Source organism: Schistocerca piceifrons, chromosome 1 (assembly GCF_021461385.2).
Source record: "Schistocerca piceifrons isolate TAMUIC-IGC-003096 chromosome 1, iqSchPice1.1, whole genome shotgun sequence".
NCBI lineage: Eukaryota > Metazoa > Arthropoda > Insecta > Orthoptera > Acrididae > Schistocerca > Schistocerca piceifrons.
Genome location: NC_060138.1, coordinates 369,047,485 through 369,067,264, shown reverse-complemented (window position 1 = coordinate 369,067,264; position 19,780 = coordinate 369,047,485). Strand labels below are relative to the sequence as shown.

Here is a 19,780-nt window from a genome sequence, read left to right as displayed (position 1 = left end):
TGACTATTAAATTTTTGTCTCCCTTCACTATCTGAATAATTTCTTTTATCTCATCATACATTTCATCAATCTCTTCGTCATCTGTGGAGCTAGTTGGCATATAAACTTTGTACTTCTGTGGTAGGCATGGGCTTCATATCTATCTTGGCCACAATGATGCGTTCACTATGCTGTTTGTAGTAGCTTACTTGCATTCCTATTTGCCTATTCATTATTAAACCTACTCCTGCATTACCCCTATTTGATTTTGTATTTATAACCCTGTATTCACCTGACTGTAAGTCTTGTTTCTCCTGCCACCAAATTTCACTAATTCCCACTGTATCTAACTTTAATCTATCCATTTCCCTGACATTCCACACTCCGATCCGTAGAACGCCAGTTTTCTTTCCCCTGATAACAACGTCCTCCTAAGTAGTCCCTGCCCGGAGATCCAAACGGGGGACTATTTTACCTCCGGAATATTTTACCCAAGAGGACGCCATCATCATTTAACCATACAGTAAAACTGCATGCCCTCGGGAAAAAAATTACAGCTGTCATTACATATATTATTAATTACTAATTATTAATGTTGTTTTTAATAGTTACTTAAGTATTATTCGAAAGAAACTATATTTTATCATTTACAGATACAAATACATTTTCAATGAGGGGATTTTATGAGTTAGACATCGTTTTAAATGACTCACTGCTTGCAAGGGCAAGGGCAAGAGCAAGGTCAAGACAAAGACTCAGTACAACTGCTGATAAAAATTTCAGTTTCTGTAGGTTCAGGTAGAATATAAGTTCTCTCTCCACACTCTATAACAGTTTGTGTTCTGTTATTAAGGACCTGAAAAATTCACTTTTGTGGTAAAAGCAGATTTAGATGTGAATCCTGCCTCAAAATGTAAAAAAGCAAAATTATCTGATAAATATCTTTTCACAGCAGATTGTATCCAGATGAACTATTTTGTGAGAGATTGTTTGAAACAGCTTTATTTTTGCAAATGTAACCAGTTTTTGGTTACTTGTGTTCAACATCTTCTAGCAAAGCCTAAGCTTGGAAAAGTAATGTGTGTAAGAATGTGTTTACAAAATAAAAATATGTATGAACGTAGCAATGTATCATTATGTTTACGTGCCACCATCTTTCGGAAGGTGAGAACGGAATTTCGGAAGTCAGATATGGCATCTGGAAAACAGTTCTTCCAGCCTCTGACTTAGTCAGCAAATTTGCTCTGTCTCTCCATTAAATATTACAGGTAGATAGCTTCATGATCAGTTTGATATTTCTACTTCCGTAAAATGTTAATCCATCCAAACAAACTGAAAATTTTTAAAAACTAGATGTTACCTGACAACACAAGCAAGCTTTGGAATGGTTGTGCATTTACTTGTAAGCAAAAATTGATTGTGGAAGTGGAGAACTGGCAGCTAGGACTGGATTCTCATAATTGATTTTGGAGTATTTACATGACCAACCGAAAATTGGTTCACAAAATCAGGTTTTGGGAGCTCCATTCATACAGAGTGTACGTGAAGTCTTTAACGTGACAGTTTTAGCTGACAAGTACACTCCTGGAAATGGAAAAAAGAACACATTGACACCGGTGTGTCAGACCCACCATACTTGGTCCGGACATTGCGAGAGGGCTGTACAAGCAATGATCACACGCACGGCACAGTGGACACACCAGGAACCGCGGTGTTGGCCGTCGAATGGCACTAGCTGCGCAGCATTTGTGCACCGCCGCCGTCAGTGTCAGCCAGTTTGCCGTGGCATACGGAGCTCCATCGCAGTCTTTAACACTGGTAGCATGCCGCGACAGCGTGGACGTGAACCGTATGTGCAGTTGACGGACTTTGAGCGAGGACGTATAGTGGGCATGCGGGAGGTCGGGTGGACGTACCGCCAAATTGCTCAACACGTGGGGCGTGAGGTCTCCACAGTACATCGATGTCGTCGCCAGTGGTCGGCGGAAGGTGCACGTGCCCGTCGACCTGGGACCGGACCGCAGCGACGCACGGATGCACGCCAAGACCGTAGGATCCTACGCAGTGCCGTAGGGGACCGCACTGCCACTTCCCAGCAAATTAGGGACACTGTTGCTCCTGGGGTATCGGCGAGGACCATTCGCAACCGTCTCCATGAAGCTGGGCTACGGTCCCGCACACAGTTAGGCCGTCTTCCGCTCACGCCCCAACATCGTGCAGCCCGCCTCCAGTGGTGTCGCGACAGGCGTGAATGGAGGGACGAATGGAGACGTGTCGTCTTCAGCGATGAGAGTCGCTTCTGCCTTGGTGCCAATGATGGTCGTATGCGTGTTTGGCGCCGTGCAGGTGAGCGCCACAATCAGGACTGCATACGACCGAGGCACACAGGGCCAACACCCGGCATCATGGTGTGGGGAGCGATCTCCTACACTGGCCGTACACCACTGGTGATCGTCGAGGGGACACTGAATAGTGCACGGTACATCCAAACCGTCATCGAACCCATCGTTCTACCATTCCTAGACCGGCAAGGGAACTTGCTGTTCCAACAGGACAATGCACGTCCGCATGTATCCCGTGCCACCCAACGTGCTCTAGAAGGTGTAAGTCAACTACCCTGGCCAGCAAGATCTCCGGATCTGTCCCCCATTGAGCATGTTTGGGACTGGATGAAGCGTCGTCTCGTGCGGTCTGCATGTCCAGCACGAACGCTGGTCCAACTGAGGCACCAGGTGGAAATGGCATGGCAAGCCGTTCCACAGGACTACATCCAGCATCTCTATGATCGTCTCCATGGGAGAATAGCAGCCTGCATTGCTGCGAAAGGTGGATATACACTGTACTAGTGCCGACATTGTGCATGCTCTGTTGCCTGTGCCTGTGGCTCTGTCAGTGTGATCATGTGATGTATCTGACCCCAGGAATGTGTCAATAAAGTTTCCCCTTCCTGGGACAATGAATTCACGGTGTTCTTATTTCAATTTCCAGGAGTGTATTTTAAATGTGGTTGCTCAAATACCAGTAGAGATCAGGCATGATGTACCTCGTTTACAACACGGTCAGCCTCAGCAAGCAATTGCACAGTAGCCATTACTGAATGCTTTGTGTTTCTTTTAATTATTTTGGAAATGAGTGAAGAGACTAGTCCTGCTCCAGCACAGAGTTTGATTATGCTCTTTGCAACATCAGAAGGGATTGATGATGCCTATCAGCACATGCCATGCAGAAATGCAGAACAATGGGGCAGCTTGCTACCATTCAAGGTGGATGCAGGTCTTGGTTCCTTGCTCTCTTTCCCCTCTGGTGGTCATAATTCTAGTTTGTTTAAGCTTGCAGTCAACTGTAAGTTTATAGGGTCAGCACTTTGCACTGTAGCAAACAGAAAACAAAACCTGTCAATGTATTTCAAGCACACCAAAAGTCTTCCCTAACGAGCGAACAGAGTTACTTTCAGTTCTAGTTTTACACAAAGTATGTTATCGTTGGTTTTATCTGTAGTAATTTCAAGTGCCCATGAAAGGTCGAAATCAATATTCTCCCAATTTTGTAGTTATGAAGTTGGGTAGGAAAAGATAATGTTTAGAAACACCTTAAGTCAGAGCAGCACTGTTCACTGTTGGGAAAATCCTGCTGCTGCCCTAAAGAAAGAATCATTTGTTGGAAGTTTAAATAGAGCCAGAAGAAGAAAGCAAGGACCCCAGACATTCCAGTCAGAAAGCTTCCCAATCACCGCTTCTTCTTCTTCTCCTCCTCCTTCTTCTTCTTCTTCTTCTTCTTCTTCTTCACTTTATTTTATTCTTTATTTTTTTAAACAGTCAGTTTCAAAGCACTAAGGATTCATCTTTTGGCATTTAACATGACAATCCTTTAAATCTGTGTTGTCATTTACAAACAAAAAAATTTAACGCAGATTTCAACAAAAGCATAAGCGAATTTTGACAAAAATATATGTGAATTTCACCAAAAGTAGATGCTACATTTTCAGGTCTCTATGTGTTATGCATAAGGTGAAAAGATAAAGGAAAATTGAAGGGGATTATGAAATGCACTACAGGAAATTCTGGAAATATCGAGGTGGATAACATGGCTAAATTTCACCTCATCCTAACAACAAATCAACATTTAACTGATTGTAGTAATTTTCAGCTAAGTTATTTATATGAAAAGAAATGTGTGTGTATTATACTCATTCATTTTATTGAGATCTTCTCTCAGTCTCTTGTCATTCATTATTTTGCAGTCTGTTCTGCAAGATGTTATACAGTTTCGCCAACAGAGGGCAGAGATGTTCTCACCTACCACTCCACTGCCTCCATCCATCACTGAGTATATTCCTTGGACTGCTGCTGTTGGTAAAAGTGGAGTGCGAGATGCTTTAAACAAACAGGTAAAAAATGATTTCCTCCAGAAATAATTTTTTTAGATCCAGCTGAAATGTACCTTGCTTATGGATTAAAAATGCATTCCAGATAAGTGTATTCCAGACTGTGACTGACTGCAACCCATATCTTTGGATTTTGTTTTATTTTTGAATACAAAAGCGTAAATACCGGCCCCCACCTAAAGTGCAGTTTTAGTTACCTGACATGACTTCACTTGTTGCCTTCTTATTTTGCATTAAGTATTCTTTTGTTTGGTATTTTAGTTACTGAAAAATTTCATTGTGACAAGTTTTTCGTGCCGTTATTAGCAAATTTCACTCATGCACTTTTAAGTCATAAATTCATAGAGTTAAAAGTTTATATAGATTGTATACTTAAAAAAATTCACACTTACTGGACTCATTGTGGTCAGAATTCATTTTCAAAATGCTGTTTTGCATGCAGTCCTACTATTATTTTTCAGTTAGAAGTTTAAGATGATTATAAAATACAGTATGAATCAAATATTTGTTTTATTGTGTTTTTGGATTTCAGCGAAAACTCACTCTTGAGTGTGGATCCTCCATTACAGGGGATATTGTATTAAAAAATCAACTGTTTGATCAGTTGGTCAATTTGATTGATATTATTCTTGATGGACACAAATGTCGTCTTGAAAGTATTCGTGGAACCGAAAAATTTGATGGCTTATTTCTGCAGTATGAACGTGAGCGGATGTCTCTGATTCAACCATTTTGTAAGTTCCAACAAAAAGCTATTTTCATAATCAGAGAACTTTTTTATCTGCATGTAGCAGAAAAAAATCATAAACAAAAATTTCATTTTTCAGGATAAAATTTAGTTATAAGTATGGATAAGAGCTATAATTAAGTATCAAATATGTTGGTCATGGGTACATGTACAAAAGCACCCCATCTTTGGCATTACAAAATGATGCTGATAAACCAGACCCATCACAAGATACTTGATGTTCTGTTCAGCTTCTTTAAAATTTGAAGTGCTTTTGGAATAATATGGATGCACACGACATATAAATGCAACAGTACCAGAAAAGATGTTCATTTCAAGTGGAGAGTGCCAGCAGGTGTTCATGTACTCCTCACTCCAGTTCGCAGCCCTATACAACTCTGGCCATACACATAGAATACCTAAAAGCAGCCATTTCCAAACTGTCATGTAGAATTTGGCATTGACAGTCTCACCATCAAGGATGAAATTTCAATGAATCATTTTGTTGCTGTTAAAAAAGGTGGTCAGTATTACTTTGAACCACGGCTTTTGGTGGCAACTTCTTTTGGGATATTAGGAAATTAGGGAACACTCTTGATGTGATACTAGGACCTCTGGATTACTCTGGAAACAGAAAGTAATATTTTCTGTACTTACGGTCTTCAGAAAATATGGATGTTGGTCACCTGTGCAATCTTCAGCAGTTTTCATTCATCTGTTTATCTATTCATCCATTCATTCAGTCATAGTCTGTCTTCCATAAATCTCAGCAAAGTCTTCAGGCATAGGGAATGAATCAAGTTATACACAAACTGACTTAAGTTACCACATTCACAACTATGGGAAATATGCTAGATTACCCTTAAAAACAGCTACTCTGTAAAAAGCTTCTGTTCTTCTTGTAAGCTGCTGCTTGTATCTAGCACTTCATGGTAAGCATTTAAGCAACTTCTCATATAAAGATATCAGATGTGTGTATACTGGAAAAGTTCAAACATACGAAAAGGAAAGTTGCCCCCCCCCCCCCCCCCACACACACACACACACACACACACACACACACACACACACACACACACACACACACAACACAACACAACACAACACAACACAACATCACACACACACACACACACACACACACACACACACACACACACACACACGAGACTGCAGTCTGAAGCAACCGTAGCCAAACTCTGTGTCTGTGGATTTGGTGTGTGTGAGGGGGGGGGGGGTTTACAAAGGTCCTACAGGCTGAAAGCTTTATTGGTGACAGTATTTTTTGCTGTACCTATCTGCAACTCAGCATCTTTGTTGTATGGTGAGTGGCAACTTCCATATTCGATCCTGGATTTCCATTTGTTTAAAATTTAAAACTTGTTTCATGTAAACATCAGTGTGGATAGGAATGTACAACCCCAAGTCAAATTATTCTGGTGAGTTGTACAAGGCCAATAGCAAGCTCTCTTAGTTTAGTTTAGAGTTTTTGGGGATTTCCAGTTTCCTGCCTGACATTTTCAGGCAATCTTTTAATGATCATTACATCAGAAAGTAACGCCCCATTTTGCATTCTGTATGAAAATTGCCATATACGAGATGCCTTTTCCTTGTTTGTTAGCTGTGCACCATGAAACAGATTTACCCCTTTCCCAAATTCTCAGTAATTGATGATGTAAACAGAGTTCTTGCTAATCACTAATTCCTTTGATACCATTTCCACAGTCAGTCACTGATTTTGTGCTAACGGCTGTGTCAGCTGTCCAGTGCTTTCCCGTTTGTTGACAGTTGACCCAAATATTACTCACAAACAAAAACTTTCTTCTCTTCCCCAAACCAATATAGCTCCTTATCACGGCCCCCATTCCTTACTTTTGCACGGCATCACATAAATGTTCCCCATTTCTTGTCATATGTAACAAAATTCATTACATGTTGCTCCATCTCACTGTGATTCAAGCCCCTCGCTGTGACGCAAGCCTCTACACTTTGTACTTATTTGTTTTATCAGACAAATTTATTTCATCTTATAAAATACCACATTACATTGAGCAAACTATCGTGTCTTTCCTTGCATACTTTTAACACACTTTTCCAGTTTATGTATTAGTCCATTCATCAAATGTAACTAATCTTTCACAGTTTCTTCAGAACATCAGACTCTGTTAGCCCTTCAGCTCTGATCAGAACTCCATGCTGCTGTGAAAAGACCTGTGGGATTATAGGGAAGGGCACCAAATTCATATTATTGAGAAAAAATACCTTGTTTCACAAAGCACCTAGCATCCAGCGCACATTGGTCTATCGATTACTCAATGATTATGAATGCATCCGGGTTGATCAAATTGTAAGTTGATTTCTGAATGAATCGTAAGTTGATTTTTGAATGCATGCATAGTGTACGTGATGTCTCTGTCATAGAGAGGGTGAATGACAATCGCTGTTTATGTGGTTGACTGGGTTTGCAAATGATCAGTATTGCTATAATTACTAGCTAATTCTGTAGATTCAGACTACCAGAGTGGAAGTAAATGACAAACAGGAATAACAGGCAACAAAGATTACGTCTTGTCTTTGTGTATCCAAGAAAATGAAATTTTGACAGAAAATTTTTGGCCAGACCGCTACATTACTAAGAGCCAGTTATACTGTCCCCGGATAGCAGCTGCTAAAATTCTATTCTGGGAGTAGTGCGGAAAATGCGTTGTACGAACATGTAATAACGCCTAACTGGAGAATAAATGCAGGATAACTAAACCAGTGATTGTGGTGGGGTTAGTGAAGTTAACCAGAGAACAAATTTTGACATTGGCAGGAATAGGTACGGAATCAGTGATGACAAGATTGTTTGTTAGAACACAAATTATGGGAGAATTTGACGATTCCAAATTTATATAAAAATTTCATACTACTACTTTTCGATCTCATGCTTCATAAGCTAGAGAGTATGAATGAAATGTGAAACTATTTCCTAACATAAAACTTTTTGCTTGTAGTAGGCGTAATAGACATTTGATATTGGTACTTCATGAATTATATTCTGTCATTTTATAAAAATTATCATTTGTGCCAAAACGGTCTTGTTTATTTGGTGTGTGTAACAACTGCTGCTGCTGTATTAGGTAGACCTATTTCGTTTTATCTAGCAGACAGTGACAAAATACACATAATCAGATAGAGAAACCACACCAGTCTTAGGTACTATTTGTATTAACAGCTTTTCTAGTATTAGACAGCTACATTTCGATTTTTCATGTAGCAAAACGTTGACGAAGTATAAAGCTGTGAGAGAGAGAGAAGCTAGGACATAAGGATTGAAGAAGTGTGTACTGCCTTGTTTGTCTCTTGTCTTTACTCGTTTTATGGATGCGATATTTAATTTTATGTCACACAAAACAGCAAGTTCTTAGCTGTTGTTGTTGTTGTTGTCTTCAGTCCTGAGACTGGTTTTTTGATGCAGCCCTCCATGCTAATCTATCCTGTGCAAGCTGCCTCATCTCCCAGTATCTACTGCAACCTACATCCTTCTGAATCTGCTTAGTGTATTCATCTCTTGGTCTCCCTCTACGATTTTTACCCTCCACACTGCCCTCCAATGCTAAATTTGTGATCCCTTGATGCCTCAGGACATGTCCTACCAACCGATCCCTTCTTCTAGTCAAGTTGTGCCACAAACTTCTCTTCCCCCCAATCCTATTCAATACCTCCTCATTAGTTACGTGATCTACCCACCTAATCTTCAACATTCTTCTGTAGCACCACATTTCGAAATCTTCTATTCTCTTCTTGTCCAAACTATTTATTGTCCATGTTTCACTTCCATAAATGGCTACACTCCATACAAATACTTTTAGAAACGACTTCCTGACACTTAAATCTATACTCGATGTTAACAAATTTCTCTTCTTCAGAAACGCTTTCCTTGCCATTGCCAGTCTACATTTTATATCCTCTCTACTTCTACCATCATCAGTTATTTTTCTCCCCAAATAGCAAAACTCCTTTACTACTTTAAGTGTCTCATTTCCTAATCTGACTCCCTCAGCATCATCCGACTTAATTCGACTACATTCCATTATCCTCGTTTTGCTTTTGTTGATGTTCATCTTATATCCTCCTTTCAAGACACTGTCCATTCCGTTCAACCGCTCTTCCAAGTCCTTTGCTGTCTCTGACAGAATTACAATGTCATCAGCGAACCTCAAAGTTTTTATTTCTTCTCCCTGGATTTTAATACCTACTCCAAATTTTTCTTTTGTTTCCTTTACTGCTTGCTCAGTATACAGATTGAATAACATCAGGAGAGGCTACAACCCTGTCTCACTCCCTTCCCAACCACTGCTTCCCTTTCATACCCCTCGACTCTTATAACTGTCATCTGCTTTCTGTACAAATTGTAAATAGCCTTTCGCTCCCTATATTTTACCCCTGCCACCTTTAGAATTTGAAAGAGAGTATTCCAGTCAACATTCTCGAAAGCTTTCTCTAAGTCTACAAATGGTAGAAATGTAGGTTTGCCTTTCCTTAATCTTTCTTCTAAGATAAGTCGTAAGGTCAGTATTGCCTCACATGTTCCAACATTTCTACGGAATCCAAACTGATCTTCCCCGAGGTCGGCTTCTACCAGTTTTTCCATTCGTCTGTAAATAATTCGCGTTAGTATTTTGCAGCTGTGACTTATTAAACTGATAGTTCAGTAATTTTCACATCTGTCAACACCTGTTTTCTTTGGGATTGGATTTATTCTATTCTTCTTGAAGTCTGAGGGTATTTCTTGTGTCTTGTGCATCTTGCTCACCAGGTGGTAGAGTTTTGTCAGGACTGGCTCTCCCAAGGCCGTCAGTAGTTCTAATGGAATGTTGTCTACTCCCAGGGCCTTATTTCGACTCAGGTCTTTTAGTGCTCTTTCAAACTCTTCACACAGTATCGTATCTCCCATTTCATCTTCATTTACATCCTCTTACATTTCCATAATATTGTCCTCAAGTACATCGCCCTTGTACAGACCCTCTATATACTCCTTCCACCTTTCTGCTTTCCCCTCTTTGCTTAGAACTGGGTTTCCATCTGAGCTCTTGATATTCATACAAGTGGCTCTCTTTTCTCCAAAGGTCTCTTTAATTTTCCTGTAGGCAGTATCTATCTTACCCCTAGTGAGATAAGCTTCTACATCCTTACATTTGTCCTCTAGCCATTCCTGCTTAGCCATTTTGCACTTCCTGTCGATCTCATTTTTGAGACATTTGTATTCCTTTTTGCCTGCTTCATTTACTGCATTTTTATATTTTCTCATTTCATCAATTAAATTCAATAATACTTCTGTTACTCAAGGATTTCTACTAGTCCTCGTCTTTTTGCCTACTTTATCCTCTGCTGCCTTCACTATTTCAGCCCTCAGAGCTACCCATTCATCTTCTACTGTATGTCTTTCCCCCATTCCTGTCAATTGTTCCCTTATGCTGTCCCTGAAACTCTGTACAACCTCTGGTTTAGTCAGTTTATCCAGGCCCCATCTCCTTAAATTCCTAGGCAGTAAAGACTGCAGATTTTCTGAAGAGTTCTTGTTCTGCCGGTTACAAATAATCCCATCCAGTATTAATTGTGAGAATTTTTTTAAGAGGGACAGGATATTAAACTGGCCGAGTGGGAGGAGGAGAGGCACCACAGGACATTTTAATTTCCACTGGTATGAATATAGTTTAATGGCACCCATTACAAAATATACACATTTGAATTCCACAGAGTGAAATACAGAGACGTGCGTTGGAAAAACGCTGTGTGAAGAGGCGTGGCACTGCACTTCGGCACGCTTAAGACCAAATAACATGTCCTACGTTTCCTCGAACATATATATCTTCAGAAAGATGTGTGCTACAAAATGAAGATATTTTTGAAAAGTTGATTTTTAATTTTTGGCATCCTATCTCAAACACTCGAGGGAGGCAGAGCACCACTATCTAGTATTATACTGGTTCAGAAATAGCGTAGGTCTGGACCTGATGGACAGTGCAGTCTGAGTTTTAGTGGGGAAGATGGTGGTCTCCACATGACCCGTGTTTACATTAAGTGATTTTGCTGTTTCGTCTTCCTTTATTGCTCTCATGTTAAAAAGAAAGAAAAAAAAAGATGATTTCTGTGACCGGGAGTGAATTAAATTACATTTACATAATTACGGAAGGCTAAAATATGTTATTAGTTTCAGATTTTCTTTTGTTTCCGCCTATCTGACAGTCAAGAGTTAATCACCTTGAAGAACAATGAAGTTATTTTTGTCGGTTTGTTAAAGAAATTTGAATTTTATTAATCTTTTCTGCTGAGGCAGCCAATTTATTTGAAACGAAGTTTTTAATTCCACACTACTGGCTAATTTCAACTGTTCGCTGCATTTCAAGTTCGCATTTTCATGTTCTAGCGCGTATGGCATTATGCCATAATAAAGAACCAAACATGAGATAATATGGTACTGGTACTCCCAAGAAAATTTACATCTGAATCTGGACATACGAATGTGCACTTTAAACTGAATTATGCATTTTAGTATGGTTCACAAAATTCCCTTGCTCTTGGAGTATCCTCTAATGCAGGGCCGGCCAGAAATTCTGCACACGTGCAGTGCTCCTGCACATGTGCAACTTCCGGGTCACAGTGTGCACGCCGCAGCCGTCAGCGTTCATGTAGTGCATGTTTCTACGCACAGATGTCGCTTTATCCACTTGCTGAGGTACTCTGTACCTGCGAATTCTAGTGCTCTTTCCACAGCTTGCAAGCCATCCATGGGAAGGTATTTCGCGTATTAAACAATTAAAATACTGTCACAGTCTACTCATTGAGACGTCTACTTTTATGTTAACAGTTTAGCCCAGTAAGACAAGTAATACAGTTAACAACCGTTGGTTTTTATTAAGGCACCTTGACTGACGGTACGTAAATACGTGTAATGTTTTTGATCTAGTATTTAAGAAAGAGAGGACTTAGCGACTTCCAACGAACCTTAGTCATGATTTCAAATAACATTAAACCAATGCAAGGTTTCCTACAACTAATTCTCGGTACCCTCAGTTACACCCACATAATTTCTGTCTCACTGACCTCTGAACAGAATGACAGCCGCAGACCTCTCGATGATGACCTGTACCATTATTGCTATATCTTTCATCAGTTCTGTCTGAAATCTGCATAATAACCGACAATTAGATGAATGTTATGTTTTATCGACTTCAGCTGAGCGTAGCCCTTCACACATTAAAAAAAAGACCCTAAATGTAAGTATACAACAATCGGTTTGTAGGCGACTTGCCTACAACAAATAACTGCATAGCCGTCCGGTATAACGAGTTAACGAAAAAATATTTATTCGTGAAAACTCACAATGAGAAGAAAACTAAAAACAACAGAGAAGTAACAAAAACTAGGAGATCCTATAGTCTTACGGCAAAGATAAAAAACAACACATGACCAAAAAAAAACTCTCGCGCACTTTTGATCTCACTTTGCACCAGACATGAAAAATACCACTGCCACACAGCCCCCCCCCCCCCCCCCCTTAAAGTGCAGAGCCCCAGGGATATCTTGATACTTGAATTCTATTCGACGTCCAGCTCTGGTGTGCGTCGGGTGTCTCGGGGGCGGTGATGTTGTTGTTTGTGGTGGTGATTCACCTGCCTCGGACGATGTACTGAGCGGTGTTTTGGTATGCTCTGCGTCCATCATGTGTTGATGCACAGGCGTGGTGTCACAGGTCGGAGAGGGTAAAACCCATGCTGGCTTGACACGTTCAATCGATACCTTTGTCGGAACACCATTGTACATTATGTCCACGGTATGCTTATTTGTACTCAGCACCTGAAATGGGCCCGTATATGGTGGTTGTAAAGGCGATTTGACTGAGTCTGTTCGCAACATTATGTGAGAGCAATTGTACAAGTCTTTGTGTACAAACACCTTACGGTTACCATGGCGAGAAGGTGGCGGGCAACGTATATTTGTGCAGTGACGTTTTAGCTGTTGCACCCAGTGTGTGAGGCCCTCTGATCCAGGTAGTAAGGTTGATGCTAAATAATCTGCAGGAATCCATAGCGGCTCGCCGTAAACCATCTCGGCAACTGATGCACCAATATCGGGTTTGTGAGCTATCCGCAGGCCTAACAACCCTAGTGGTAATGCTTCCGTCCATCTTTCTTGATGACACATCAATGCTGCTTTGAGTGTTCTGTGCCATCGTTCGACCATACAATTACTGGCAGGGTGATAGGCAGTCGTGTGGTGGCGTTGGAAACCGCACATTTTGGATAGCTCGAGGAGCAACGTAGATTCGAACTGACGTCCTTGGTCAGTTGTGACATGAAGGGGGTGTCCAAAACGGGCAACCCACGTACACAGAAACGTCTTAGCAGTAGTTTCGGCTGAAATATCGACTGTTGGAGTTGCTTCTGCCCATCTTGTGCACCTATCTATGGCCGTAAACACATATCTGTAACCATCTGACTGTGGGAGAGGTCCAACCAGGTCCACGTGAACGTGTGCAAATCTAGCAGAGGTACCTTGAAAATCTCCAATATCAGCACGCACATGTCGTCCTACTTTACTCTGTTGACAAGGAATGCAGGAACATACCCAAAGGCGCGCGTCTCTTTTCATAGAAGGCCACACATAGCGGTCTGTCAGCAGCTTTATTGTAGCGTTGGCTCCTGGGTGCGATAATGTGTGGACACTGTCGAATGCCGTCTTGCGCAATATTTCTGAAATGAATGGTCTTGGTCTGCCTTGAGAAAAGTCGCACCACAGCTTCCACTTGGAGTTAGGCACCAGAATTTGCTCGAACTTCAGACCTGTAGACGGGTCGTTTAACAGCTGTCGTAGCTCTGCATCCTTGGTCTGTTCCACTGCAAGTTTATCATAGTCTATAATTTTTGAAATCCCGCAAATACATGAAAAATAGTCAGCCACTAAATTTTCTGTGCCTCTTAAATGGCATATATCTGTCGTGAACTGACTTATGAACTCAATATAACGGAACTGTCTTGGTGAGCATTTATCACTGGTGTTTTTAAAAGCCGATGTTATGGGTTTGTGGTCTGTAAACACAGTCACTGGTCTAGCCTCTATTTGTGGGCGGAAGTATCGAATTGCTTCGTAGATCGCGAACAATTCTCTGTCATACGCGCTCCACTTCTGTTGTGCAGTCTGTAACTTTTTAGAGAAAAACTGTAGTGGTTGCCATTGCCCTTCTACACGCTGGTGCTATTGCTGACTGGCTCGCGTCTACAGCAATAGCTAGCTGTGCGTAGTGAACTGGGTGAGCGAGCAACACTGCTTTGCTTTGTCCATTTCTTGTGTCCACTTAACTATTCGTCGACCTTTGGCGTCGTGTCCCTTGAGTGCATCAGTGAGCGGTACTTGCACCGCAGCCGTTGCTGGTAGGTGACGTCTATAAAAATTTATTAATCCCATGTATCGTCGTAGCTCTTGGTAGTTTGTCGGTTTCGGAAGGGCCTGTATCACCGTGATCTTCTCTGGCAGAGGCAATATACCTTCTGATGACACAGTATGGCCGAGGAAAGTGACTTGGTTCTTGTGCATGACGCATTTATTTTCGTTTAAAGTGACTCCGTATCAGATAGACGCTTGCGAAGTTGACACAGATGCTGTTCATGTGTTTGACTGTCCGGAGAGAAAACCAAAATGTCATCAAGATAAGCAAAGCAAAAAGTTAATCCCTTTATCACCTCGTCGATAAAATGCTGCCAAGTCTGTGCTGCGTTCTTAAGGCCAAAAGACATAAATAAAAACTCGAATAATCCAAATGGTGTAATCACTGCTGTCTTCTGAACATCTCTTGGAGCCACCGGTATCTGGTTGTATGCTTTCTTGCAATCGAGGACGCTAAAAATTTTCGCGCCGGCCAAAGCACATGTGAAGTCCTGTATATTAGGTACTGGGTATCTATCTGGAATGGTTCTTGAGTTTAATGCTCGGTAATCCCCACACGGTTACCATGATCCATCTTTCCTACATACTAAGTGTAGGGGTGAAGACCACGGACTGTCTGACCGGCGAATTATTCCCGCTTGTAACATTTCCTCGAATATCGCCTTTGTTTCTGTCAATCTCTCTGGTGCGATTCTACGTGCTCGTTGTGAAACTGGTTGTCCTGGCGTGGTACGAATATAGTGAACCGTACTATGTTTAACTTCTTTTGTCTGTCCATCAGAACATCTCCGAATCTTCTCTTCATCATGTAGCTCTTCGGCTACAGAGTTGCCAATCGCCTGTAGCTTCTCACAAGTTGTATGCCCTTTAGTGCTTGATATTGCACTGTTGTCCGTCAGATTTAACAAATGTTTTCCTTGTAAGTCGACCGCCAACTCGAAATGTACCAGAAAATCAGTGCCCAAAATAGGTTCTGATATACCAGCTATCACAAAAGACCAGGTAAACTGTTTGGAAAAACCCACATCAATCTTGCACACTTTACATCCGTACGTGTTAATCACCGAGTTATTCACTGCCTTCAAACGTGGCTGTATGTCTTTTTCGTTGTGTGGTGCATGGCTGACAGGAAGCGAACTAATGTCTGACCCGGTATCCACCAAAAACCTTGTACCCGTAAGTACGTCTGATACATACAATCTTTTCGAAGCAGGAGGCATATGTATTGACGACTGTTGTTGCTGACATGAAAACACTGCACTGTTTCTGTACAAACCTTGGTTGTCTGAGTAGGTGCATGGTGATGTACATCTTGTAGCATCTCTCCCAAAACGTTTATGGTACCAACACACCTTACGCCCATCCTCTTGTTGACTTTGTGTTTCACGCCCAGCCCGGTCTCTCTTGTGCTTAAAGATAACTTGTGGTCGTTGTAGCGTGCGTAGTTGCGCTCGCAAATCCTCTATTGCAGTTTTTAAATCTCTAATTTTGTTTGAACTTTTTGTTGTTTGTCGCGTTGCGACCGCGGCACAGTTTACTGCTATATCATCAGTTTGGTCGTGCTGGTAATGGTAGTTACCGTACGTGGCATCTGTAGACATCATTGCGACTGTTGCATAGGCTCGTGCGTCTCGTAGATTCTGTCTGCAGCGAGCAGCAGTTTGTCAACTGATCTTTCATCGTATATAGCTAGTGTAGTTCTTACTTGCATTGGTAGCTGTTGTTGCCATACGTGGATTAACAGTCTATCAGAGACTGTCGATCTATCTACCAGGCTGCGTAAATGACGCCAGTATTCTGACGGGGTCCTATCTCCCCGTTTCTCTTGGTACAGTACTTGTTTGACTCTGATGTCGACTGATTTCACACACCGAGAAATTAATTCTTCTTTCAGTCTACAGTATGCTCCTTCAGCAGGCGGGTTCACTATAATGTCAGATATCAAAACCGAGGTCTGATGGTCCAAATTACTTACCACCAAGGTGAACTTCTCATGATCACTGAATATTCTTTGTTGTAGAAATATATTTTCCATTACCGCGAACCATGTGTGTGGCTGAGAAGGCATGAATGGGGGTGCCCGTAATTGCAACCGTTGAGTTGGTGAAGCGTTGAAACCAGCGGCTACTTCCGTTGCTGTTACTTGCTGTGGTTGTGCTGCCATGGTTGTTGAACCAACGTCATTCCTTTGGTTCGGTATATGCTTTAAGTTCATATATTTCGAAATATGCAACTGTAAAGTTTCTATCTCATTCTGAAGCCTATGAATTTCTTCCGTTATCGAACCGTATCGTTTGCCGTCATCGTTCATTGCTTTTGCAGTTAATGTTCGACGTAGCTGACGAAAGATTTAAAGTTCCTTAATCGGAGGTCACCAATTATGTAGGCGACTTGCCTATGACAAATAATTGCATAGCCGTCCGGTATAATGAGTTAACGAAAAAGTATTTATTCGTGAAAACTCACAGTGAGAAGAAAACTAAAAACAACAGAGAAGTAACAAAAACTAGGAGATCCTATAGTCTTACGGCAAAGATAAAAAACAACACATGACCAAAAAAAACTCTCGCACACTTTTGATCTCACTTTGCACCAGACATGAAAAATACCACTGCCACAGGTTTAATGACCAATTTTCCTGATAATAATGTAACATGGAGCAGAATGATGCAATAATGCACAGTTAGTAAACAATAATTTTTAATTATGAAAGGAATAAATCCAAATACATTTATCACTGGTCATCAGAAATGATATAGTTAATATCGCGCACAAAAGCACAACTCATTGACAAATGCAAGCAGTTGCGGGAGATTTTCATCACTGATGCTTGATCGAAACGACTGAGAACATAGATCTTCCGTTCTTTGCTTTTTCACAGTACCCGGCATTTCTCAGTACTTCTCTGTTAAGGTTACGGTCACCAGGGGTAAACGAAACTGGGTATGTTGCGTTCTTGCTTGTACCACATAAACAGGGAAGAGGAGCCACTGCCGTTCATTTAGGTCACATGTCTAATAACAGATGTCGCTGTCGCACACGTGCGCACTTGTGCAGCACTTCCGCACGTCTGCACATTGTGCAGCGTTTGGCCGGCCCTGCTCTAATGTCTTGTTTCTTATATAACATAATGTAAAGTCTTTTAATGTTTTATATGTACGAATGTACGGGCTTCCTGCATCATTGTAGCTGTGCAAGCGTGGCGACGCCTGTCATCTGACCCAAGTGCTGAAACGAATCTATTTCTAACAAGTCGCAGGAAAATATTCTGAATGGTTGTTGGAAAAATTTTATTTTCAAGTAAAGTAAGTTTCCTTTTACACAAGAAGAACTCTGTGCGCGAATGTCTGATGAATTTCATAAATCACAGAGCGTTTGATTCTCATTCAAAAATCAAATCTTTTAGGACGACCATTTCAAATATTTTCGAGCCCAGACCGACATTTATGTCGTCGTCAAAAATTTTACTGGCACATTTGTGTGATGTATCTTAAAGTGTAACACGCGCAAAAAAGATCAACATTATGTGTGAAAGCTGAGCTTCCCTTGCAGCTTAATAATCTTAGAGACTATGTATATTAATTTAAATCATTATCTTTTCCTATTTGTGTGTTTTCACTACTTAAGTGATGTTGTGATTGGCTGACTACATCATGTGTCCTATGCTCTAAATATCCGCTGCCATCGGCTGTCAAGATTGCTTGACATGAGCTATGACTGGCTTACAAAACTGCATCGCAATCTCGATTTCAACCCTTTGGAAAGTAACATGCAGTGTTTGGTGGAATTCAAATTTATACTTTCCTTATATGAAAATATATAGTGTACATGTTGCTGCACATCTTTCCAAAACATGTTTTTTCCCCTGAGTTTCGTTTTCTAAAGTGCCGGGAAATTCTACACCGGTGTATAAAACCACAACTATTGAAAGGATTGAGATGTTTCACAGTTCCAAGGAAAAGTATATGTTGCTTAACACGGAAAAAGTGTATTTTCATCCTGGAGAAACTGTATTTTTAACTGGGAAATCCGGGAAAATTCCGGGAATTTTTTTCCTCGTCCACGTATAAACCCTGTAAAATGCATCCAGCCAGATCAGATACCTAACATAATGCTATATAGACTGCCTCAAAAAAGAATTCATCCAGAAGCTTGTAAAGTTTTCACTCTTGTCTGTGTGCCTTTCAACGACACAAGAAATTATTACCTTTACTCTTTAAGTTATTCACATTTGACCGGGACTTTCCATTATCACAATTCCACAATTGTGTTCTTCAGTTTTTCTGGTTAATACAAGATTAAATGCATTGTGAATGTTGCCATATTGCAGTATCATCGAAAATACGAGGGCGGTTCAGAAAGTAACCTCCGATTGGTCACAGTGCGGGTTGTGGGGGGAGTAGCGACGCCATCTGTGCGTTCACGCACTCAACAAGTCAGTCGGCATCAAGCCGTGGTCGAGTGAACGTCGTACCTGCGCTAGTTTAGTTTTTGTGGCAGTTTGAAATGTGTGCTGCAATAGAAAACCCCGCCAAATGTGAAGTGCGTGCTGTCATAAGGTTTTTTACAGCCAAAGGATATTCTGCAGCAGCTATTCATCGTGAGCTTTGTGCCGTGTACGGACCAAGAGTTATGAGTGAAGGAGTTGTCCGTGAATGGGTACGTTTATTTAAAAGTGGACGAGAAAACGTTAATGATGAAGAGAGGAGTGGTAGACCATCATTGGTGACTGACGAGCTCGTTCAGACAGTTGATGCAAAAGTTCGTGAAAATCGACGTTTCTCAATGTCGGAGTTGTCTACTGGTTTTCCACAGATTTCTAAGACTCTCTTGTACGAGATAGTGACAGCAAGATTGGGTTACCGTAAGTTCTGTGCACGATGGGTGCCCAAAATTCTTACCGACCACCACAAAACTCAAAGAATGGCCTCTGCATTAGACTTTCTGTCACGTTATGAGGACGAAGGAGAACCATTGTTAAACAGAATCGTGACCGGTGATGAAACCTGGATTAAGTACGTGAACCCTGAGACAAAAGAACAATCAAAGATGTGGGCACATTCAAATTCGCCTACGAAACCAAGAAAAGCCTCGCAAGATTTTTCTCCCAGAAAACTGATGGCAACGGTGTTTTGGGATGCCAAAGGGGTGTTGTTGGTTGAATTCATGGAACGTGGTACGACCATTAATCAAGACGTGTACTGTGAAACAATAAAAAAGTTACGATGGGCTATACAGAACAAACGCCGTGGTATGCTGAC

At 41.2% G+C, this 19,780-nt stretch overlaps 1 protein-coding gene across 2 annotated transcripts in view; it reads left to right on the top strand.

Moving 5' to 3' along the window:
- LOC124783785 (nuclear pore complex protein Nup133) overlaps positions 1-19,780 on the top strand; it is a 125,491-nt gene that overhangs the window by 81,430 nt on the left and 24,281 nt on the right. For both annotated transcript variants that reach the window (XM_047254049.1, XM_047254048.1), the window contains exons 15-16: positions 4,220-4,366; positions 4,896-5,097. In XM_047254049.1, coding sequence (XP_047110005.1) covers positions 4,220-4,366; positions 4,896-5,097 — 349 coding nt within the window. The remainder of the gene's footprint in view (positions 1-4,219; positions 4,367-4,895; positions 5,098-19,780) is intronic.